The sequence below is a fragment of the Sebastes fasciatus genome, chromosome 12 (assembly GCF_043250625.1).
Source record: "Sebastes fasciatus isolate fSebFas1 chromosome 12, fSebFas1.pri, whole genome shotgun sequence".
Taxonomy (NCBI): Eukaryota; Metazoa; Chordata; class Actinopteri; order Perciformes; family Sebastidae; genus Sebastes; species Sebastes fasciatus.
Window position 1 is genome coordinate 6,357,468 of NC_133806.1, and position 25,423 is coordinate 6,382,890.

Genomic DNA, 25,423 nt, shown 5'->3' on the forward strand with positions numbered 1-25,423 from the left:
TTAAAAATGGGATAATAGGCAAACATAAAGTACAAATCCAATATAGGAGGCATGAGTTCTGGAGCACATGGTTATATAAGTTGCAAAGTTTTTTGCAAAATGCCAGCAAATTGGAGAATTCAGTGTGCTTCAAACAAACTAGTTCGTACAACAACTACATCTAAAAGCGTACCTGTTCTGAATGGCCAAACTCAAAGCCTGCCGTCAGAGTCCCCCTGGCTGACACCCTGATCTCTCTCCAACAAATTTGTGTTGAGCTTTTGTGTGTCTCTGCATTGTCAAAGGTGATAATGGCACTCCCTTTCAGACAGTCTCTCCTCAGAGGCATTCAGGGTGTTGCACTTTTCGAACAAAAAAGTGACAAAAGTAGTTGTGCGATGAATGAAAAAGAGAGTTTGAGAGAGATTTCAATTTAAAAAATCCAGTAACACTTGTCCTAAAAATAACACTGTGAGACCAACACGTTTCAGCTTGTTTTCATCACGGTTATCCAACACGTTCTCATCCCAACGCTTTGTCAGATCCCTCGTCATCACTTTTCGGTTGCAGTGAACACAAGCTTAACGCTGTGAATTAAACAAAAACACTTGCTTGGTTTTGGCCGGTGGTTCTTGAGGGAGTTCCCAGAAACATGGGGAATAGTTTATTTTCACTATACACTCTACGGTTATCTTCTCCATTGTAGTTGACAACTACAGAATTCTGGTCTTAATCATATCTAACAACCAAAATCTTTTCAGATGGAGGTCCCTGAAGTAAAATCTTCTCAAATGGGGGACCGTGACCTAATCAATTTAGGGGGTCCTTGACATGACAAAACAACATGGTTGGACCTTACTTCGTCACGGATTACATTTGTTTTTGACGTTTCACAAATACGTTTGTAATGATAGTCCGCATACGAAGGACGGGTCAAACAAACACAGGACTTTCACCCAGGAGACTGTGTGTGTCCCGTGTGAAACCAAAAGTCAACATTGACTTATTTTAATTTACGTCCATAGCTTAATAACGTAAGAAACGTAGTCATTTTAAGCCAAACCAACATGTTCTCAACCCCTTGGCGTCACTTTATTTTTGTCATTAAAACCACTATAGTTAGGTTAGAACTACTTGGTTGGCCTTAAAACTACTACATTTGTACAGTGAAAATGACACTGAATGTTGTGAACATGGGACACGAACAAACAGCTGTTTGTAACGTGAACGTGACATGGACAGCCGCCTCCTGGATGAAAGCCTTGTGTTTGTTGGACCCATCCACTTCCCCTCCTACAAACCCTGTGTGTGTCTTTGTCGCTCCAGCAGCACTTTCTTGAAGCGTTTAATATTGACACAAATGGGTTTACTATGTAGCTAATTGAAAGCCCAGTGCGTTTCATACCGCCACTAAAGGGTGCCTTGTGCGTTGTTATCACACGCAAATGGGCGTGACAAAGCATCGGTAATGTACTCCCTGGGAAAGAGAATGGGCTGGGTTATAATCATGCATTGTATGATGACCTTGATGAAGGCCACAAGCTAATATTGGCCGCACACAAAAGTTATTCTTTATATTATAAGTGTTGCTGGAGTTTTTACCATGAAAGTTAAACCCTCCTTAATTTTGTTGTCAGAGAGCAGCCCTGTCTCTGACAACATTACTCTCCCATACAACTAAACTGCATTCTCAATTAGGCTTGGTTTTGAGGGAAACATATTTTCTTTTCAGATTACGGCTGCAGTTTTAAAGTTGCGGTTAATGTTGTAAATTTAAATTGTTGCGTTATTAAGCTACGGACGTAAATTAAAATAAGTGAATATTGACTTTTGGTTTCACACGGGACACGAACAGCGGTCTCCTGGGTGAAAAGTCCAACACGTCTTCCGAGATAATGTATTCGAGAGACGTCAAAAACAAATTTAATCTGCAAAAAAAAAAGTTTCCCTCGAAACATAATTCACAATGCAGTTTCACTGCAATGGAACATATTTTTTAGGAGAGATGGCTGCAGAGAGGGGGATTAAGAAATGAATGATGGAGTTGATGATGTTTTTTCCATACAGTGCTGTTGTCTGTCTGAACTCGGCTTCAGATGATCAGACAGGCATTTAGTTTGAAGCATACTGAGGCCCTTCCTCATTTTTCTGATGTCTGACTGCCCGGTGTGTCCTGCAGAGATCTCTGAACTCTAAAAATTCAATATATGAGCTCAGAGTGAGTAGCTAGCCATCGGCAGAGCAGCCAGCACAGGGCTGATATAATCAACAGTGAGTCATTCCAACTCCTAAAGTGATTGCATGTTGTGTGCAGCAAATGGAAAATGCCAAAAAGGTGTTTTTGTTTTTTTTGGGTCCATCATTCGTTCTCAACAGAAGGGCAGCAGCTACAAAAAGAAACCGTGTAGGGGAATGTGCAGCAAGCAGGAAAACACAAACCTTTCCTGTCAGTGCCGTTGGGGACCTGCGAGGTGTTGATGCCCTTGGCGGTCTCCTGGTTGGCGGTTTCCTTGGTGACCACTGAGCCTTTGAGCTTACTCTTCGGAGCGTCCAGGGCTTTTAGCTTCTTGGCATGTTTGGTCCCCTTGTAGTGGGCCAAGGCCTGGCTCTGTGAGGAGAACAAATAACAGGCTCCATTTAACGCTGGGGAAGCAGCTGAACACAGAGCCAGGATGAAATGGAAGATGAAAACTAGAGGAACACAGTCAGAGTCAATGAAGCAGGCTAAACATGATTAGCAGAGGACAGTTGACATGTCATGCAGTCCTGCAAAAATGGTTAACATTTGAAGAAAAATCTTACAAAATGATTAATACACCTAGGTAATTGGTTTTCTAAGTAATTAAGGTGTTATTCTTTTTTGGATGTACTGGGGGAATAACTTCAAGAGCGTTTATTTTTATTTTACCCAAAAGGCTCTATATTAGTAAATGCAATTAGTTGTTCTACAGCAGTGAGTTGCTTTAGAATGCCTTGATGTCATTTTTTTAACATATTGTTTTTGCAAAATGTGTCAGCCATTTCAAACTATAAAGGGGTGGTAATAAAATGACGATTCAGTGTGAATATGAATTTCTTTAATAATAACAAATATCTGGACGTCAGTAATTTCTGTATTTGCTTTAAAGTCTGAACACGTAGCAAATATTCACCTTCCCAAAACATTCAGCAGGCACACAGAAGTGGGACATATGCAAAGACTTTGAGCTGTCCTTGTTTACCTCTGCACACGTTCCTGCATACTTTGCCTGTGGCAGGAAGGAAGGTATCAGGAGAGATGCAATTGCCTCTTGGAATATATAAGTGCCGCCAACCACGCATCCCCTGAAGACATTTGTAAGCATCTTTATTTATGGGCCACAGTGGGGATATTCACTAAAGACTGCCGGGACAAAGAGACCATTCCAGGTAGTCCCTCTTTGCATTACCATATAAGCAAAACGTTGTTCCTGTTTCCTTTTGTTCCTCCTCAGCAAGTAGTGTCAACTGTTTTAGCCGGTGGTGGAAGAAGTAGTCAGATTTTTTAGCTGCAACTCAGTCGCTAGAATAAAATGTTGGCATTTTACGTCTCTGCAAACCTCAGGATACATTGAATCTTGACGTTTCTGGACCAAATATATGTTTCATGTCAACATCTCGATACTAGGGATGTACCCAAATCCAAATATGTTATTCGGGAAAGCACAAATAATGCGATTGAAACAGATATTCCTTCTACACAAAGTTGCTCGTTATTATTTGTTGTTGTGATACGTCAAATACAAACATGATCTTGGAGAAAAAGACTTTTCTTTGAAACATAATTGACAAAGCAGTTTTGTTATATGGGAACATCATTTTTAAGAGACCAGGCTGTTACTTAAGTAAAAATAGAAATGTTATAGTCTAAAAATACTCCATTACAAGTAAAAGCCCTGAATTCAAAATGTTACTAAAGGAAAAGTACAGAAGTATTATCGGCTAAATGTATTTAAAGTATCAAAACTAAAAGTACTCATGGTGCATAAAGGCTAATTTTACAGTGTAATACTATTATTGTGAAGAGCCCTCAGGTGTCATTTAGTTTGATTCACCTGTCTGTGTGATCGTTAGAGCAACCGGGAACACCTGAGGCTGTTTGCATGATCAGAAACGTACAAGTGTGTGTGACAGGTTAATAGAACGAGACAAGTAAAGAGATCTCATTATATTAGAGGGGAATAAAGTTGCCATAGTTCAATCATTTTATTGGCAGAGGTTGTGAAATAGCTTAAGTATTTTCCCCTCGTCCTGGAAAACCATTTTTGGGATGAGGCGTCACTTTTTCAAACTGAGTGAACATCTTGTTCTGGCATGAAATGATTCATTTTGACCCACATTCATCACTGTCCAGGTACCCAAGACATATCTTATTTTTTTTTGTCATGAGACTCAGGTGTTGTGGATGGGTGTTTAATGCGACTACGCCAATAATTCATCTTTCATTAGAGCAATGAAGTGGAAGAATTGCCTGAATTCCAAGTCTGACACACGCATGATTAAAACTGGGAGGGAAATCATTTGTTTTCCTTGGAGGGGCTCTATGACGAAGGGGGGGGAAAGACATGAAACAAATCATAGTCAGAGGGTTGTAGGATTTAGAGAGGCTGTCTGGAAACCAAAAGGTCACAGTTTAAACCCCCATGTATCAATCAACAGACATGAGCCCATGAGCAAGATGACCGGTTTTGGCAATACAAAGTAAACCTGAAGTGAACCTGTGAGTGACGGCTAAAATGTGGATTTAGCTCTGCTCCTATTAAAGGCCCTGAAAACATATTTGCTAAATCAACCAACCCAGTCACCAGAAAAAAATGTTGGCATTGTATGTTTCTGTGAACCACGGGATTAGTTGAATGTTGACATTTCAGAACCAAAAAGACGTTTCATAAATACGTGTCATATCAGCCTCGTGTCACACTTGCAGGACCGCACAATGACACATGGTTAATGTTGTGAAACGATTGGTTAGGTTTAGGCAACAAAACTACTTGGTTAAGGTTATAAAACAGATCATAGTTTGTGTTAAAATAATCACATAAAAACTTAACCATATAACATAAATAACATAAAATAAACAACAGCCAGCCTCAGCAGAGGCGTAACATTATGTAACAAGTGTAAAGTCAACGTTTACTTTTGGTTTCACACGAGACGCAAACAGCGTTTGACCCATCCACCAGCCTGACCACCTGCCCTTACAGTAATACTCATTAATATACTACGTAACTTTTCAGTCGCTTGTTGTACTATATCATTTGTTCTGACCGAATGCAAAAAAACGTCCGCATTCAACGTATCCGTGGTTTGTGTACGTACAACAGCAACATTTTTTCCTGGCAACTGGGCTGCCTGAACACAAAATGTTCTGCCAAAGATAGAACAGTTTTGATCATTTTAGATGAGAGATTTCTGCATTTGTGTTTTTCCGTGTGCTTCTGTGTGCCCAGTTTTTTTTAGCAACATTTGAGCTCTGGAGTGTTTAATTGATGATAAATTGGCTATAGAACCTTAACTTTATTGTTTCTTATTTAGTCCTAAATATTGAGGTGTATTATGGTTGCCGACACGGAAACGCGAATGGCTCTCTCTAGAGCCAGTGTTTAGTTTGTCCGTTCTGGGCTACTGTAGAAACCAACCCGATCTCATGGGAAGGCGTATAAAAAGAACGACATTACAAGGACATTCCGCGTGTCATGTGAATGCATGCCCGCATTTTAGCCTTTTCACGTCTCATTTGTACGCCATGCAACAAAACTACGGTAATAGCTGCACTTAGAACCACTCACTTAGGTTTAGGAAAAATATCATGGTTGGGCTTAAAATAAGTACGTAAAATAAGTAAAATATGTATAGAAACAACGTAACAGAAGTACAGAAAACACTTCACAAATATCACAAAAAAATGACATAATTTTTGGACATGAACACTGGTCTCGAACAACAGTCTCCTGGTTGAAAGTCCTGTGTTTGTTGGACCCATCCACCTCCCCACATCACTATGTCACTGTATCACTGCGTTTACATTGCAGTCAATACAGACTACATGGCGTAGAAATGACATGTCAAAAGCAAGCACGTTATTATTGCATGCAAAATTACTTGCAATTAATGTGTCATTCATACGCCATTTAGTGCGACCAGGCTGGTAGAAACATGGTGGTGCAACATGGTGGGCTCCGTGAAGAGGACCCGCTCTGATGTAGATATAAACGGCTCATTCTGTTAACAAAATTATGATTAAACACTAAAGAAAACATACTTATTAATATTATATTCCATTTGTGCTAATAGATCCCCCTAATTGCTACACACTGGTCCTTTAAATATGATATATAGTCTGTGGTTTGATGCAATCATCCAAGGATCTGAGTAAGAGTGTTGAGGACGTGGCAGAAAACAAGATCAACTTGAAATGTTCCGTTCAAATGAATCAAAGCTTTGTTCAGAAATCTGGAAATGCTGAGGATAAAACCTCCCTGAAAAATCACAAGTTTAACAATTTAATTGCAACATCAAACTGGTCATTGTTTTGCTGTAAAAAAAGAGGGGAAACTGTAGGTATCAAGACAACGGGGGTTTCCGTAACATGTTGTTCTGGTTTCATGATTCAATTATCTCGATGTGATTTAAACAAGATCATGACCAATTTCTTCCATAAACAACAGACGGTTTCTGGTGGTCAGAGTTATTCAGAACAGTCCAACCGTGCTCCACACGGAGGAAAGTTTACAAATGTACACAGCCGTGTGTGTTTTCAGTTGCTCAGATTCATTGAATCCTGCTCTCATAAGGCATCCAACAAATGCTCATCAATTTAATGTTCTAATAGAAGTATCTCCAAAGCCCAAAATTTATGTAATTGACGGTAAACCAGCATAAATAATTTTTATTTGTGGAATAGTTTACTCAGTTTTTTTTTCATCTGTGGATTTTATCCGTTTTTTTATTTATGGAGTTGGAGTCGTCTCCCACTTTTATTTTTTGTACTGAGTTTATGCGCCATTTTTAGTCAGTCATAAATCTTTATGACCTAGATTCATATGCCAAGGCGTGTAGCCAGTAGTATTATAAGGATGGAGGGACGGTGTCTTTAAGGGCAACAGAGAATGTAAATTAAAGCCTATAGTGTTGCAGATTTTTTGGGGGGGTTTTATCTTGGGGGTTGTTACCAAAGAATCAACAAACCCACCCACCCAGCCACATTCCTGTGGATAAGTTGAGACCCCAGTAAACGATACCAATTCACAACAAACATCTGGAGGTCATTGTTTTAACTCATAATAGCCGGTGTGGGAGCCTCAGGGTCTGTGGCGGAGAGAGATCAGGTATCATGGGAGTAGGCCTTTCTCTTAGCAGACAGTTTGACTTGTCATAGTAGGAAAAGCACAGGTGTTACTAATAACACTAAGGATGGATCCGTTGTATTCACGTGCTCCAGTGAGAGTAACAGTGAGCCAGCATGCACAACACCAAGGCCAATTGAAGGAGGCTGGGATACAGACGGACACGGGTCTTGGGTATAGGGTATAACACGTGCGCATGTGTTGTACCCCAAAGATGTGACGCCTTGATGAAGCATGACTCAGCCTCTTTCAATTGGCCTTTCACAATACCAGGAACTAGGGCTGAACGATTTTGAAAAATATCTAATTTATTTTTGACTAGTATTGCAATTGCGATATGATTTGCATTATTTGAGAGAATGAAAATTATTATGATGTAATTTTTGCAGGGATCTGTACCAAACAAATATGTTATTTAAAGTGTTATAAGATATGATGTGCAGTCTAGACATCTTTTCTATGGACAACAGAACCTGCCAAAATAAAAAAAATAAATGAATAAATAAATAAATGTCATTAAAATAGCAAAAATAATATAACAAATAAATGTAGCTATTAATTAATTGATCAAATGTGACATAAATTGATATTTATATATTAATTGGCTTCTTTAATTGTTTATCTTTGTATTAATTACCATAATTATTTACTCTTCTGTTTAATTTTCCCTTTTAATATTTATATATTTATTTTTTTATTATTGTTTAAATTAATTTATTTGATTTTGCAGTTATTATTTATATATGTTTGCATTTTTTTTAATTTATTTATCTTTAAATGTATGTATTTATTCATCCATTCTCTGCAGCATGACAATATTTATTTAAAATAGTACTTTGACACATTTCGCCAGTGTCAAAATATTGCGCATTCTGTGATTTGAAAATTGCAGTGGACCACATTGCAATTTCATCAAATTAATAAACGATTCATTGTGCAGCCCTGCAGGAACCTGAAATCAAAGCAGCTAAATTGATTCAGCCATCATTCATTTCATTATTTTACACCTGTGGTCTTCCTACTGTGCAAGTTAAAATGTCTTCTGTGAAAAGGCCTGTCTGATTCGTTGTGTGAGTCTGTGAGTCAAACGTGGTGTGTCTGATGTCTGAACCAAACAGAAATAAACACATTCTTAAAATATATATTCCTCTGGCACAAGGCTGCCACCAGCACCTGCTTGTTGCTGAGTATATTTATATTTCCTCTCAATAACGTTACATCCTGATCAAGACCGTCATCAGTGTGTACTAATGCAGGGATACAATCAAGGAGGCCAGGTGAGTTAACAGGTGAATGCAATCACTAATCACCTTCATCCAGCATGGAACGAGCCCATGTATGCCATTCAATCAATCTAAAAATAATACTTTACAAGTAAAAGCCCCGTGTTTGAAATCCTACTTAAGTAAAAGTACAGAGGTATTATCAGCAAAATGTACTTAAAGTAAGAAAAGAATGAAAAATGGCCACTGTGAGTGATATTTTGGATCTTATCAAGAATAACCGGAAGCTGAATAACATAGTTAATATTGCTCTCCATCCAATAGAACACAAAATATAACATTACATCAAATACATTAATTTGTACGTTAGTACCCATTTTCCAATTTATAGTTTTGCATATCTGTCCAAACTAAATTTGAATGTTCACAGTGAAAGAACAAATGGAATATTGTCTCTCTCATACGTGAAGTCTATATTTAGCTTAAATCTTTCCAGCACTTCTTGAGTGATATATTATTATGTACTACAATTATTAGTGTTAGTTCTGATGCACTTTACTGTTGTAGCTGCTCGAGGTGGAGCTAGTTTTAATTACTTTATATTAGCGCTGGGCAATATATTGATATAATAACAATATCATGATATGAGACCAGATATCGTCTTTGATTTTGGATATTGTAATATGGCATAAGTGTTGTCATTTCCTGGTTTTACAGGCTGCATTGCAGTAAAGTGATGTAATTTTCTGAACTCACCTGACTGTTCTAGCTCTTCTATTATTTGCAATTTTACCCACTTAGTCATTAAATCCACATTACTGATCATTATTTATCAAAAATCTTATTGTGTCAACCTTACAATATCATCGCAATATTGATATTGAGGTATTTGATCAAAAACATTGTGATATGAGTTTCTCCATATCGCCCAGCCCTACGTTATATACAGTTTCGTGCAGTGGTTCCCAAGCTTTATGCACCTCACGTTTTTGTTGAACACAAGTTGAAAAAAATTAAACTCAGAGCGGAAAGGCGCCCAACTTTATTAGCGTTTTTTACTCATTGCAGTGACTTTTGCTGGATACCTGGAGCTACATGACTTTGACCATAGTTACCATGATCTGAACAGAGAACAACAGGCCTGGAGGCAAATTAGTGCGTTACTTGAGATTTTGAGTAAATTGTTTTCATTCCTTTAATCTGTACTACTAACTATTTGGTAGCGTACAGTTCATGATTTGTGTTAAGCCAACTCATTCGGTGGAACTAGCAACAATAATATTAAAAAAAGATTTGGCAAACTGCAAATCGCGCTCTGACTGATCAGGGCCTACTGGGAAAGTAGAAAAGAAAAAAAAGTTCTGCTACACAAATTTATATCCATTTTTTTGGACTACTAATTATCAGTTTCTTTTCCACAAAAACAACAACAGATGGAGATTTTTCATTGTAAAAAATGTTTACTATGCAATTCATATACGCAATCTACAAACGCAGGTACAAAAAAATAGAAACCGTTAAAAAATGTACAACGCGGCAACGCCCAGTAAAGATGCAATTAACACTAACATGATGATGTGTCCTTCAGTCGACACCTGTGAACCTTTTAAACAATGCCTTTCTTCCAACTCCTAATCTGACAGATCAGGACTAGTGAGAAAATCATGCCCAGAATCATCAAGATGCCGAATGCAAGCGCAGTCCCGATGAGTGAGTCTGACATCCTGTCCAACCACGTCATGATGTGCGGCATACACGGCGTCGCGTATATATCCCGTCCATCTAAATCCGTGCAATTTCTGGAGGTGTCTGTGCAGTTACAAGAGTCGGGCACCACCGTCGAGTTGCCCCAATCGAGATGTCCAACAAAGAAACCACAACAGAAACCGGTCCTCTCCACGTTGTGAAACGTCTCCTGAACTTCCTTCGGCTGTTCGCTCAGCGGAAGCAGCTGCTTCAAGTGTTTCCTCACCAGCTCCTGGGCAGCTGCAGTTCTTGATACGGCTCCCAGCACTCCCACGGCCAACAGCATGAGGAACATTACGAGCAGGCCCTTGAAGAACAGGGCCAGCAGGCAGCGGTTCTCTCGGATCGCTCCGCAGAAACCCAGGAAGCCAAAAACCAAAGTCATGGCACCGATAAATATGAGGAGGTGTATGGCTGGGAGAAGTTCATCAGTGATCTGGTAGTGTCCTTTGTTGCTCCTGACATGTGTGGAGTAAGTGAGAATAATGGCTCCACCCGCAAAAAACAAAAAGTTGAAGGTGAAGAGAAGGTATTTGATGACCTTGCTGACCGTCATTGTTCAACTCCAACATCAAGCCAGAAGCCAAAGGAGAATATCTCTGCCACTTCTGCTGCTTAAATATGGGTGGGAACTTTTAGCTCTGTGTCGGGGGGCGTGTTCAGCGGGTGAGGATCACCTTGATGAAAGCAGAGCACAATGAAAACTGACTTGAGGGGTTTAAAACAAGTTGTTCTCCCAATTGTTTCAAGTTACCCAATCACAGCACAGGATGCTGTCTCACAGCCCCCCAATGCAACAGTTGTTACTCAAACAATGGGATGGCATGGAGGGAAACAAAAGACTGGGAACCAAATTCATTGGAATACAACACATTACGCCTCTTTTTGACCAAATAATCCAAATTTAGTCCCATAACATATTACAAAACGTGTCTTTAGATGACTTTGGTTTGGGGTCCCACAGACCCTACAGCTGTGTGTGTATAAGTAATACTAATATTAATAGTTATTTTCCTTCAAAACTTCTTTTCTTTTCTTGTGGCCTTATTAAAATAAGTATTGAAGTTGTAATATATACAGAAATGACCATGTTTCATTGTTATTACACAACATTTGGATAATATTAAATGTTTAAATTAATATGTTATACGAGCTATGCATGGATAAGTTTGCCAAAAAGTCATTCTACCAAGTATTGTTTGTTTTGGGATCAATTAGACCCCAGAGAGGTCTAACTATCTGGTAGACATTTATTAACAAACTGCCATAAAACTCCAATAACATAAATCCAAAGTTTTATAGAGCAGATAAAAATCCATTGTATTTCACCACGTTTAACAGCTGAAACAGAAGTAACGCATCATTTTCTCCAGCAGACTTCTAAAACATGTCATCAGTTCAAAATCATATTTGTGACCAATTCTGTAAAATATGTTTTTTGAGTTGTTAAAGAGAACTCCAGGATCCCAAACAGAACAGAACCGTTTTTGAGAGGCAATTTCCACTCACAAGGAAACAAGACAGTCATTGTGTTCTGTGTGTTTATTTCTGCTTTCACTACAAAGAAACAATGTGATCTCCAGTGTTATCTGTTTTGTGATTCATTTATTGTGCGCATTTATTTAAAAGACATTTAATCTCTTTCTCTATCCCTTATTGTAGATTTGTTGCTGTTATTCTGTTGCTTTTAAATGATCCTTCTGCTGATGTCTTGTTTTCATTTCATTCCAGTGAGGACCTTTCCTGGACCTTTTTCTCTTTCCTGGTTAGATAAAAGATTTAAATTAAGTTTGGTCTCATCTCATTCGCACACTCAATTTCTTTTTTATCTCACTTTCTTCAGACTTCTGGGGAAGTCAAACTACACATTACTTTGTTTCCAACGTCAATAAACATTACGAGAAATGCTGGTTTAAACTGCTTCAGAGCTGCTTATCTGATGGTTGAATAGCTTTGGGAACATCCTCCCCCCACACCTTACCAATGTCAGATTAGGGGGAGTGGGGTCGTGTCTATTCATTTTATTAACTTTACGAAACCAACAATCCAACATTCACACCCAAATCATGCCATGATCGGAGCCAGGGTTTGAACTTCTCCCTTCAGCTCTTGTCTTTCTTTCTTGAAACAATATTTATGTCACTTTTTGTGTTCAACACTGAATGCATTGTGCATTTTTCCATGTCTGTGACATATTCTACAAATATTTAGACATTGGAACTGTAGTAAAAAAATAAGCGAGACCTCAAATCTCTAGAAGAGAGCTGAGCCACAGCCGGCACACACTGCTGACGTTCCCTTTGTGGCCCGGGCCTTTGGGATTTTTTAGCCATGTTTCTAGTGCATGGTACGGCTCTGCTCAACTCAACTCACTTTTTGGTACAAGGTCCTTTTCTCTATTTGTTTTCCACTGCAGATACATCTTCAACGGTACACTCCCTGAATAATTTCGTCAGCACCCAAACAGAGGAACGTCTACTCTTCGTCAGTTGTATGGCGTAGTTTTGGTAGGTGTACTTTTGACATTTTTAAAAAATCTGGGTCGAGGGAATAAAAAAAAAGGTGTGGCCGTTATTGACGGTAGCTTGGCAATTTACAAATGCCGTATTTATACAGGATGTCCCGTGTCGCGCAAGTAACGTCTCTCTATGACCAATCAGTGGTGTGCATTATTTTCTAGTATCATCTCAGCTCGCTTGGAACCTCGACTGAGGTGGTACCAAAAAAAGTACCAGGTATCATCCACAACTTTGCAAATAGAGACGTGAAAATAACCGTTCTGTGTAACGAACTGAACTGGTCTGCTTGGTAGAAGCGCGGCTTTTTTGGGGGCCTGGAAATATGAAAGAGTTGAACTCTGGTTCTCTCTGTTCTAAAAGGCTTCCTGTCCTCCCGGAATAATCCCTACAGTGGAAAATAACTAAAATGAGAGGTGATGTGTACATTTCTTCACGTCTATATCAAGGAAGTTTACAGAAAGAAATCCTCTTTAGATTATCAGCTTGTAAAAACTGCAGGTGGTCTGCAAAGTAAACAAGTTTGATGTACAAAAACATGAGTCAAGGTAAAGAGATAAAGGAAGTGCTGTGAATGCATCAAATGTAAACGGGTAATAAAGTATTTTCGCTTAAGGGAGTAAATCAGACTCTCTGGTGACTTACTCGCTGTCAACAAATTACAGACTTGAGTCCAGTTTATGACCTTGACTCACAAGCATGACTGCAAAGCAAAGCAGAAACATCTTCAAATCTTTTAAAACAGAGAAGCTCTTTTCTCTTTATGATCTCTTATGATAACGGGTTCACAAACAGACTTTCTGCTCTCCAACGGAGCAGCTTGGATCCGTATTTAGCAGAAAACCACAGGCTTTCCTGCTCTGCATCATCTCTCACTCCACCTCATGATAACTGTCACTGCTGTAACTGTGGTTTAAATACAAAGAAAAACCTCCCTCAGGGTATTTGAGACCTCCCAGCTCACCGCACATTGATTGACAGGTAAGCACAGAGTCTGTCTCTCTAATGAAGCCTTAAAATGAACAGCTGATAGACAGCGAATATATACCGAGATAGATTTCCCCATGTACAACATAATAACCTCATCCGGAGTAATCACCGACACATTCAGCGGGAGAAATAGATTGATTACTCTTTTAATGAAAGAGCGATGACATTGCTATTTAGGGATGCTACTGATTTAACAACATGCAGCAGCGGCAGTGATTTTCCTTTCAAATGTTTTGATTACTTTCGAAATGGTATGGAAATTAGGTGCGAGGGAAATCGAAACCCATCTGCTGGTCCATCGGTTAGATTTAGCAAGCTTGTATTAATGCAATGCATTTCATTATTGTACTGTAGAGTGCACATATGAGCTAATGACTGCAGAAATACTGTGTGGTGAACTCAGAGCTTGTAATACGATCTCCTTCCTGTAATCTGTTTTGCTCATATGCATTATATTGAAACCAAAGACAAAGACAAGGGACTTAGTCATAATCGAGCTGTCCTGAGCTTGGGTTAGGATCAGTGCTATGCAATGCTAAGAAGATGCTTTCACAGTAATGCCACAGACACACCAACCCGACAAATACTAGCGACGACGAAGGCCATCAGTTGCATCGCCTCACGTCGCCTTTGTCTTGACCAAAAAGTTGCACTCGAACACACCACAAAGACTACACCAACGGGCCAAACTACCACGTACGTTCTGCGCCTGCATGAGATGAAATAACTCCAAACAAGCAGGTCGCGGTAGTCTGTATTTGTCACTCAAAAAGAGAAACCGGAAGACCGAGGAAGTCGTTGTTATGATACGTACATGACACAAAGCTGCGTTTTCACAATTATTTTCACACCCTTGTCATTCACCACTTAGCTTCCTTCCAGATGGCCATGTCGTTGTGAAAATATCCGAGTATTGGAATGATCAGATGAGATGAAGATGAAAAATGAGAAGATTCAACATGCTGACTAGAAAACTAGAACCGAAGGTGCGGGACACACCGAAAAAACTAGACCGACAGACGATCACCGATGGCCCCAAACAGTCTGACGGCCGTCCGTCGGCTTGGTGTGTCAGGGGTTAACAGCTCCCCTTTCAGACATGAAACTGTTCCAACAGCTCAGGACAAAACATTTACTTGACTCAATCACTTCTGTCGTTTTATCATCGTAAAGCTAACGGTGCATTATTTCAATATGAATGGGTTTCTACAGGAATCTCACTGATGGGTTCCATCGACATCATAAAATGTTTTGTTATGTAAATGGTGCAATTTGTCGTTTAACACATCAGTACGATCACAGTTGGGTTTAACCACTAGAAGCTACCGGGAACGTTTTGGCCCTGTTCAGTCCTGGGTGATCGGATCACAAGTGGACAACTCTAAGTACTAGGGATGTGCATTCCAAGCAAAACTACTATTTGTTAGTCACTGGGGACTAGTCGCCGCAGGACGCATGTTGATGCCAGGTCTGAAAGGGGCCTTTGAGATACTCAGGAATTGATTGCGGGAACCTTAACACCAGTTTTGGGTCCAGGCCAATAGGTTTCAAGGGAAAAGTATTTTCTCCCGGATTACGGTCGCAGTTTAAACAGTGTTAAAAAAACATAATGGTTTGGCTTAAAATGACTATGTAAATTAAAATAAGTCAACATTGACTTTTGATTTCACACGGGACACAGACAGCGGCCCCCTGTTTGAGAGCCCTGCGTTTGTTTGACCTATCCTCCACCCTGACTACTTCATTAGAAATTAGGGCAGTCAATCAATGAAAATTATTAATCACGATTAATCGCATGATGTCCATAGTTAATCGCGATTAATCGCAAATGATTCACACATTTTTGTATCTGTTCAAAATGTATCTCAAAGGGAGATTTGTCAAATATTTAATACTATCATCAACATGGGAGTGGCCAAATATGCTGCTTTATGCAAATGTATGTATATTTGTATTATTGAAAATCAATTAACAACACAAAACAATGACAGATATTGTCCAGAAACCCTCACAGGTACTGCATTTAGCATTAAAAAAAATGCTCAAATCATAACATGGCAAACTGCAGCCCAACAGACAACAACAGCTGTCAGTGTGTCAGTGTGCTGACTTGACTATGACTCGCCCCAAACTGCATGTGATTATCATAAAGTGGGCATGTCTGTAAAGGGGAGACTCGTGGGTACCCATAGAACCCATTTTCATTCACATATCTTGAGGTCAGAGGTCAAGAGACCCCTTTGAAAAGGGCCATGCAAGTTTTTCCTCGCCACAATTTAGCCTAATTCTGGAGCGATATTTAGACTCCTTTACGACAAGCTACTATGACATGGTTTCAATTGATCAAATAGTGTCCGGGCCTGATGGCGGCCTGTCGCATTTTTAAGAGATTAATTGCCTTAATGCGTTAAAGAAATTAGTGGCAAAGATTTGTGTTTACAAATTATTATCTCGTTAATCTTGACAGCCGTAGTAAGTACATATCTTGGTCCCATTTTCACATATTGTGGTTGACACTAAAACAACAGTTATGTAGCCACCTTACGGAACAGTGTTTAAATAAAGAGAGGCGGTGAGTGAGAGGCCAAACATGAGAAAATTAATCTGTTAGAAGACGAAAGCAGAAAAATAACCAGAATACAGAAAAAAACAATTCACATACTTTGCTGAAAAAATCCAAATCAATCAATTCTCTTCTTCCAACTCTACAGCTTTGGTCTTAAACAAAACCATCTTCTAATTTTCCTGGCTCTTGGGGTGGAAACTTCAACCAAAATCACACCAAAGGACCATTTAGCCCATGATTTATTTAGATGCTGTCTCATATCACTGAATGTCTTGTATAAGATGTATTTTCAGAAATGGATGAGCCTCCTCTGGACCTCCACATTATTTCTCCGTGATGGATCCGGCTTTATAAAGCTAATCAAACCCTCACACTTTTCCATCACCGGCTGTACTGTGACACAAACTCAGAGACGTTATGATTTTTGTTTTCTCACATCTCTTGGTCCATCTGACAAATCAAAGCCTCACAGTAATGACAAAATAGCAGCTAACAATGTGTGATTTTCTATCAACCTTCTGTCTGATTCACTCTCAACACCAACACTTACAGAAGACTGAATACATGGACTGTGTTACTGGAGTCAAATCATTCAGTGACTCACTTATTTTTCTGTCCCCTTTCAGCTGCTGAACAAATCTGTTGTCTCTTGTCATCAACCTCTTATTCCTTCCTCATACATTGTGCTTTCATTATGGCAGTATGAACTGTGTTCATTTGAGTTCTCTGCAACGTTTATTTTATTGTTTTATCGCCCACTCACTATTTTTACTATGCATGTTGATGATAGTTGGTCTGTAACAAAAGTGTTGGAATTGCTGGTTTGGCATCATGCTCAAGTCATTCACTACTTGTTAACATGTTTGCTGCTGCCGACACATCAGTGTCAATACTATGATTCATCTGACCTCATTTAGAATGGTATAGGTCAGACTAAAAGGTTATTCAAATGCTGTTCAACGCTATTCACATTCAAATTCTCCATTGACTAAAGCTTCAGACACAACTGAAGACGAGCTGAAACCCACAAAAGACTGGACAAACGACACAAAGGTTGTTTCCACCAGCTTACGACTGACTGAATACACCAGACAACACACTGAACGACTGGAGCTCTGGTGGCAGACGACCACGCAAATCCCACGGATTAGCACTAAACACAAAATGAAGCTGAGGCTGATTGGAATTTGTCATTAGTTTTACAGCTATTTAGTCATAGACCAACATAACATTTTTGACCTGATGATGGAGCTGTAGATGAAAAGACAGAGGATCACCAGTTATTACAATTCATCCTGTGGTGGAATAAATTGTATCTGTAAAACTTGGATAAAAAGTCATTTGAATTTATCCTCTAGGGACCTTGAATATCATGTGGTGGCACTAGAGGGAAAAGTCAGAGAACCACCAAAGTTTGAATGATTCATCCTCTGGGGGGCACAAATTTATCTACCAAATTTCATGGCAATCCATCAGAAAGTTTTTGAGGTATTTTCGTTTGGACCAAAGTGTCTGTATGGACAAACAGACAAAAAGCCACAGTGCTGGCATGGCTGAAAAGATATGAAAGTATTCTTTATTACTCTATTAATACAAAATGTGCCCTGCCCTATCAGAATGATAACTATGTCACCAGAGCAGGTGAGGTTAAAAACAATAATTTGTTGATGTTTGTAATGGGACTGGGTGGTATTTCCTGTTTATTTCCTGTGTGTATGTCTGGCCGTTTACATGTGTTTAAACACATGTAAACGTTGGTTAGGTTTAGTAAAAACACCCTTAAAATAAGTATGTTTGTTACGTCATTTAAGTTCCGGACGTAAATTAAAATAAGTCAACGTCCAGGAGCCCCGGGGAAGAGCGACGGTCTTTGAAGCAAATTTTTGTTGTGGTCAAATGGCGGAATTACAACATCACATGTTCGTCAAGTGATGCCATTGGGCCCAAGAAGGTTTTTTCCATAGACTTACATTGGGAAAGAGACGTCTGTAACTCAGTGGATCATTTTTTTTTTAGGTAAATCAACTTCCCAGTATGAACAATTGAATAGCCCTTATTCATATCATTAGGTCCTAAAAGTTGTAAAATGCACTAATAGCTGTATCCAGAGTTATTTTCTTTCCTCCGTTCCTCTGTGAATGAGCCCCAGACCGAGGCTGGAGCGAGGGCTGGGAGGCAGAATTAAAGGAAACGCTATTGCGCCTGCTCTATGGGTCCAATGGATGCAGAAGATCAGTGGAAGATCTGAGTATTTCCAGTATTTTCTGTATCCAGTTGTCTTTATACATCCATGGAGAATATACATTTCCCTCTAAACGTAATTGACAATGCAGTTACGTTGTATGGGAATGTAACTTTTAGGAGACCAGGTTGCTCTGGCAGGAGCGCTTTTGAACTTTCCCTCCTCTTCAGAGGAAAACTTGCTCACCTGTGAGTTGAACCTCAGCTGGCAAACGCTGCAGGAGACGTGCCTCCTCTTGGCGGTGGGAGGGAGGCCGAGGGTGTGATGGAGGACGGCTTTCTGCACGGGGTCCATCTGGAGGACGGAGGGGGAGACAGACAGAGGCTAATTAAAACAGTTGCTAAAACTGACCTGTAAATCACCTTCACTCCTCCATCACTCACTGGGCTGTGAAGAGAAAACAGGCTGCCGGGAGCCTTTTAGAGAACGGGACGTTCATCTTTCGCTTCAACAGGTGCTTTCTGGCTCAGACATTAACACTCGAGGCACACGCTATATCAGTGTTTGACTGCAGGGACCGCACTGTAATGGCTGTAGGCAAAATCCCCCAAGTGAGCACTTTGAGGACACCACTGGCATTATTGCATCTCTTTATTATCATCAACAATTCCCCAGAAGAGACTAAAACCAACAATGAATTTCACCTACTAACAAGTATTATCTGTGTAGCTACAGCCCACTTACAGTATTTGACTGCTGTCCAAAAATATGAAAAACACATGAGAGTTCTTGCATTTAGTTAAATATTCCTTCATTTTTATTAGATGAGTTTATCGCTTCCAGCTCATTAAACTAGCAAAGCAGTGTAAAAACAGAACCACACAAAAAAGGCTGACGTCTTTGGCAGAAGCTTTTGTCCAAAGCGACGTACAAATGAGGTACAATTCATGCCACAGTAGATCCAAGAAGAAGCTGTCGTCAAGAATAAGTGCCTGAATACTCCACATTGTTCCCCTTTCCTCCTGACACAAGTGCCACAAGGTTTGCAAGGTTTGCCAATCTGAGAAACAGCTAGGCCTCGGGAAGGATCAAGAGAGAAAGAGTGGCGGCAAAGTCGCCACAGACGCCAGACACTACAACTCCGCTATACTGCGAAATACAGAGAGCTTTCCCTGGCGGCAGCGAGCTTAATCAACATTGTTTGAACTCGTTTGGCAAGGGCTTGAAGCAAACAAATGTTCATTTTCATGTAAAAGTCTTGCTGTGTGCTGCTGCTATCGGTGTGTCAGTTTGAGTTTGACCGAGAGCAGCACTGAGCCACAGCAGACAGGATGAAGGATGCCCTTTGCTGCATTCATTAAAATCCGGCAACGCTGCAACTTCCCGCAGGGTTGTGTGGAGGTGTGCAGAGTTAGTAGTGTGTTTATTTGTACTTTAGAACAAAACCGCTGGGAAACAATCAGAAAATAATGTTTTATTTCTCTGATTCGCTGCTTTGTTTTCACTAACGTCGCTCCCTCTCTTCATTCACTCTATAGCTCGCTCCACCATCGCTACTCTCTCTCTCACTCACTTGCTCGTTGAGCCAAAGAGAAGTCGCCAAATTTGAAGGCTGTGTGTTTACAAACAGCAACAGACAAATGTAACATATTATACCTTTCATTTTAAGAAACTTGCCCACAAATGAGAAGCGAGCAATTTACTACGGTGCAGTTAGGAGAGTTTGTTGAATCCGTACGACTGAAGCACATTGATTGTTTGAGAAAAGATATTAAAAATGGCATAATTATTGTCAATTTACCTGGATCGATTCACAAATTACATGCACACAAAAACAAAAATGCCTCTGCTGCAACAAGCAAATACATTTTCACATACAAATTTTTTTACAATGCTTTTATGGAGATTTCAATCATAATGCCGAAAGAAACACATCACTATACAAACATACAAAACGTTCTCCTCCATACACAATCACTTATTCACACAAACGTTTCAAATCAAACAAATAGGAAAATGTGAAAAATGTAGTAAATAAAATAAGTATTAGATCATAATATATATCAAATAATGAAAGGCAGAATATTTTCTCCCATATGTTATCTATATATGCATTTTCTTTTCGGTCGGTAATACATGTTTCATTTTCCAAGAAGGACATAAATGAGTTCCAGATATAAACAAACTCTTTTCGCTTTCTTTCAACGATATACGTCATCCTCTCCAGCCGAAGGCATGCCAACAACTTCCCTTTCCATACTCAAAGTGATGGTGCTTCTACATACATTTTCATCCTGCTAGGAGTGGGCATCTTACTGCATTGCTGCACGCAGCTTGTCTGGTTGGTATGTGCCTTCCTCTGTGTGGTGAAGGCGCTTTGAGGAGTGAACAAACACATCTGCCTCGCTGAGAAAGGGTCTCAATAGGCACCACTTGGCTGCAGAAGGAGGAAGGGTGCCGGCAGTGTGTGGGAGGATTAATCCACCTTGACAATTGTGCTGCAGAAGGTAGGCACAATGATGTTATGCTGTTGCCTTCTGTGGACGCTGTTTGGCTGAACTGTGCCTGTTTTCATTATTTGAGCTTTAAAAGGTATTTGTATGCAAAGGTGGAAAATGTTTCTTGAGATATTCACCTCTGGAACAAAGATGGAAAACTACTGGTACTTACTGAGCAGCAGTAATCACCTGTGACAGTTTCATACACATCAGTGTCTTTTCATAATCTCTATTGATACATCAGTCTTGTTGACTGAAATGATAACATTAGCTGTGTTTCCATTCAATTGTCAAGCGAATTTTAAGCAAACTTTTGAAATGTCGCAAAGAAAAGGAAAAGTGAATTAGGCCCTTTTTCATCAACTGGTTTGGAGCGAATAAACTCGGCTACAGCGTAGTTTGGTCAGAAGCTGGCGCTCCGGGCTACGCAAGGCTGTAATCCGCCAGTAAACAGAGCAGAAGAAGTAGAGGTTGTGAACCGGAAATGATTTATCAAGTATTTCATAATCTTATCAACATGGGAGTGGACACATATTCTGCTTCATGCAAATGTATGTACTGTATATACAGTATGTATTATTGGAAATCAATTAACAACACAAATATTGTTCAGAAACCCTCACAGGTACTGCATTTAGCATAAAATGCTCAACATCATAACATGGCAAACTGCAGCCCAGCAGGCAACAACAGCTGTCAGTGTGCTGACTTGACTATGACTTGCCCCAAACTGCATGTGATTATCATAAAGTGTGCATGTCTGTAAAGGGGAGACTCGTGGGTACCCATAGAACCCATTTACATCACATATCTTGAGGTCAGAGGTCAAGGGACCCCTTTGAAAATGGCCATGCCAGTTTTTCCTCGCCAAAATTTTGCACAAGTTTGGAGCATTATTTTGCCTACAACCTAATATCACCAGTTTTGTTTGCATGAAATAATCACTGAGTTATACGTTTATTATATACACCTGTATAGTCTAATGCAATGCAGTGGCACAACAACAAATCCCATTGTTATTAAGCTTATAATGTTTAGTTTTTGTTGTTTCAGAGAGACGTTGATTCAACTCTTTGGTCATTCTTGAGCTTGTAGTTAGTGTTAGTGGTGGCATTGCTATTTTAATTGTCAACCACATTGGCAGTAAAACCAGCTAAACAATTCTTAAAGGACGGAGGCAGGAAGTGGATTAATCCAGTGCAGGCGACAGCAATGGCTGGAACGCTACAGCAGCTTGGAAACACATACAATCTGGCAAAGACTGGCTGAAAACGGGTCTGTGTATTTACACTGTCACAGACTGAATGAGGAGCAGCTGGGTAGGCAGGTGACGGGGTCAGGTGATCTCTAGAGGAGGTAAACTCACCGAGGGCGACTAGAGGGCATGTGACGCAAAACATGGAATGGAAAATTCCAGACAAAAACACAGCTGGAGAAGGAGAAGAAAGAGGCTGACGAGAGGGAAGAGGGAGGCAGTGCAGACTCTACAGACAAACTTCCAACATCCCTCCAGGCCGGTCCAAGAACTTGGACACAGGATGACCTGGCTCAGAGAGACTGGATGGTGGAGGACTGGGCCCATAGGAGAGAAAGAGACTGAGGCAGAGAGCAGGGGGAAACAGATATGGGCCTGATGGAGACAAACTGGACCTGAAGCTCAGAAAAGGCTGAACAGATACAGACTCTTACGGAGAAACAGAAGCAGGTTCTGGTAAAGAAAAGCATTTTGCGTCACGTTACAATCAGCTGTTCGTTTGTCTCACATGTTCACAACCTTCAGTGTCATTTTCTCTGTATAAACGTAGTAAGTAGTACTAAGTAAGAAGTAGTTTAAGCCCAACCATATATTTCTTTCCTAAAACTAACTATAGTGGTTTTGATGCCGAAAATAAAGTGACGCCAAGGGGGTGTGAAAAAAGCTGCGGTATGTGACGATTTGAGATGAGAACGTGTTGTAAATTTTGGACGTGTCAGTTTCCGCTTACATGCAGTGTCCTTTCAAAATAAACTTCCAACGGAGGTTTACTTCATTTATAGGTTTACTTTCGCAACAAAACCACTGAAAGTAAGTACGTTTGTTACATATCTGTCGTTGGTTAAGTACGCAAGTTACGTAACAAAACTACGGTAAAATAAGTTAATGTTGAATTGGTTTCACACGTGACACAAAGTCCTATGTTTGTTTGACCCCTCCCCAACGCCCATGCGGACATCCTTGCTATACTACATCAATTGCTCTGAATGTCTAATAATGGCGCAAATGGGTTTACATTGGAGTTAGTTGAAAGCTTGGTGCGTCTCATACAGGCGCTAAAGGTGAGGCAATACAAGACGCTGAGGGGCACTGACCAAGCGTCGGTATTTGACGCGTTGGGACTGAGAGGAAGGGGGTGCAGAATCAGAAAAGAGGGACAGATGCAGGCTTGAACTAAATATTTGCACACACACAGGCTGAGAAGCAGCTATAGGCTCACCCAGAGGAAAGATCTTGCTTAGAATAGTCTTTCACTGAGAAGAAGAAAGAGGCACTGAATGAAAAGTAAAAGTAAAGTGGTTCTAAACGAGGAGACACATTCAGGTTCAGACAGAAACAGTCTGTCAGAGACCAAGTGAGATGCAGAAACTGATTCAGGCTCAGGCAGAAGAGACACGTTCAGGCTTAAAACAGACTGAGACTCAAATACAGGGGTGAAAAGCCAGCCGTCACAGAGAGGGACATGGTGTAATGATTGTTTAAATATGGGGATACCAACACATTCTGAGGAAGTCTCTCAAGGACGGCACTCATAGTGTTGCAATTCAGTCTTCCAGAAAAACTTCCAGCATTGGGTGATATAGAGTATCCCTTCACTGCTATCCAAACAATGAATTAATTTTTATACAGAAGCTACTCTGCAGCTACATTTTCGTTTTCCCAGTGAGTAGTTACATATCAGCTACTTCATGGACCTGCAAACCTTGTGGCACTTGTGTCAGGTGGGAAGTGGAAAGTGGAACAAGTGGAGTGTTGAGGCACTTATTGTTGAAAGCTTCTCCTTGATCTACTGTGGCTTGAATTGTAGCTCATTTGTACGTTGTTTTGGACAAAAGCATCTGCCAAATGAATAGATGTTAATGTCATCAGGAGGAAGTTAGTCTTGTGCATGTGGTTCTGTTTTTACACTGCTTTGATTAAGTTTAATGAGCTGTAAGCAAAAAGAGCTTGAAAGGAAAAGAAAGTTCAAATGCTGCGTACAGCTGGACAATTGCTGCGTGAAGTTGGTCGGTTTCGGAAAGTTACAGAAATGTTCGGATGCAGCCAATTCTGACGTCGGAAGGTGTGGGGGGAGGGGGTTTCCAAAGCTGTTCAACCATCTAACAGGCTGTTGTGATAAAGTATACCAGTGCCTTTAGACACAGAAACAAGTTCTGGCTCAGAAAGGGGGACAGCAGGGACATATTGTGGATTTATTGCAGGGTTGTAATGGGCTGCTGGAGTTATGAGCTCCCAATATGGTTCAGACTTTGACTTTGGATTTAATGTCAAAAAAATGTAATAAAATAGTTGCTCATTACTGATGATTTGAGTGCGCAGTGAAGTCAAAATCTGTAAGTAGGCGATCTATACTGTACACTAAATACTGTATATTTTGTTATTTTTAATCACTTGTATCTTTTTCTTCCACGTCTCAAATAAAGTGAGCTGTAACTGAAATATTTTTTTAATAGTTCCACTTTCACAGTTTGGATCCAGTCAATAATTTTAGCAAAAAATGAATGCACTTGGTTTTATACATGTAATCAAATTCATGCTACAACAATAAAATGTTCCTCTCACAGCAAAACAATTACAGCAATTGAGTTGTCAGCGAAGTGAGGGAGTCTCACATGAATCACTCTCAGCGCTTATGTTCACAGACAATACTCAGTGTCGCAAAGTAGTCCTTGGTGGGTGTTTCCAGACGCCGATGATCCACTGTGGCACTCAACATAAAAGGTTTTCTGAGGAATGGCATTGTGCTTCAGCACTGCAGCAAATTTATATTTCTGATAAGAAATATCTCCACAGAGTGTGTTGACTCCGAATATGTGTAACCCAAAACAAAGTGCTGGGATTATATATGTGGTTTTCAAATCAAACCATAGTGTATAAAAGAAGCGGATGTAGTCACCGTGATGTCACCCATTGGTTTGTGGACTACTTTTAAAGCGTTGAGTTTGGCATTTTGACCGTCGCCATCTTTTGAGCCAGAATAGACCATATTTGGACGAGAGGGTGGAGCTAAAGAGGAACGTGGCCGCGCGGGGCGCTAAATTACAAATCCTGCTATGGCGAAGGCATGACCCGCCCTACTCTTCCTCTAATTGGTTAGTACTCAT

At 40.1% G+C, this 25,423-nt stretch overlaps 1 protein-coding gene across 3 annotated transcripts in view; it reads right to left on the reverse strand.

The window, feature by feature from the left end:
* Positions 1-25,423, reverse strand: part of znf385d (zinc finger protein 385D) — a 94,459-nt gene that overhangs the window by 29,312 nt on the left and 39,724 nt on the right. For all 3 annotated transcript variants that reach the window (XM_074652859.1, XM_074652858.1, XM_074652860.1), the window contains 2 exons: positions 18,813-18,920; positions 2,419-2,587 (listed from right to left, as the gene is read on the reverse strand). In XM_074652859.1, the coding sequence (XP_074508960.1) occupies positions 2,419-2,587; positions 18,813-18,920 (277 nt within the window). The remainder of the gene's footprint in view (positions 1-2,418; positions 2,588-18,812; positions 18,921-25,423) is intronic.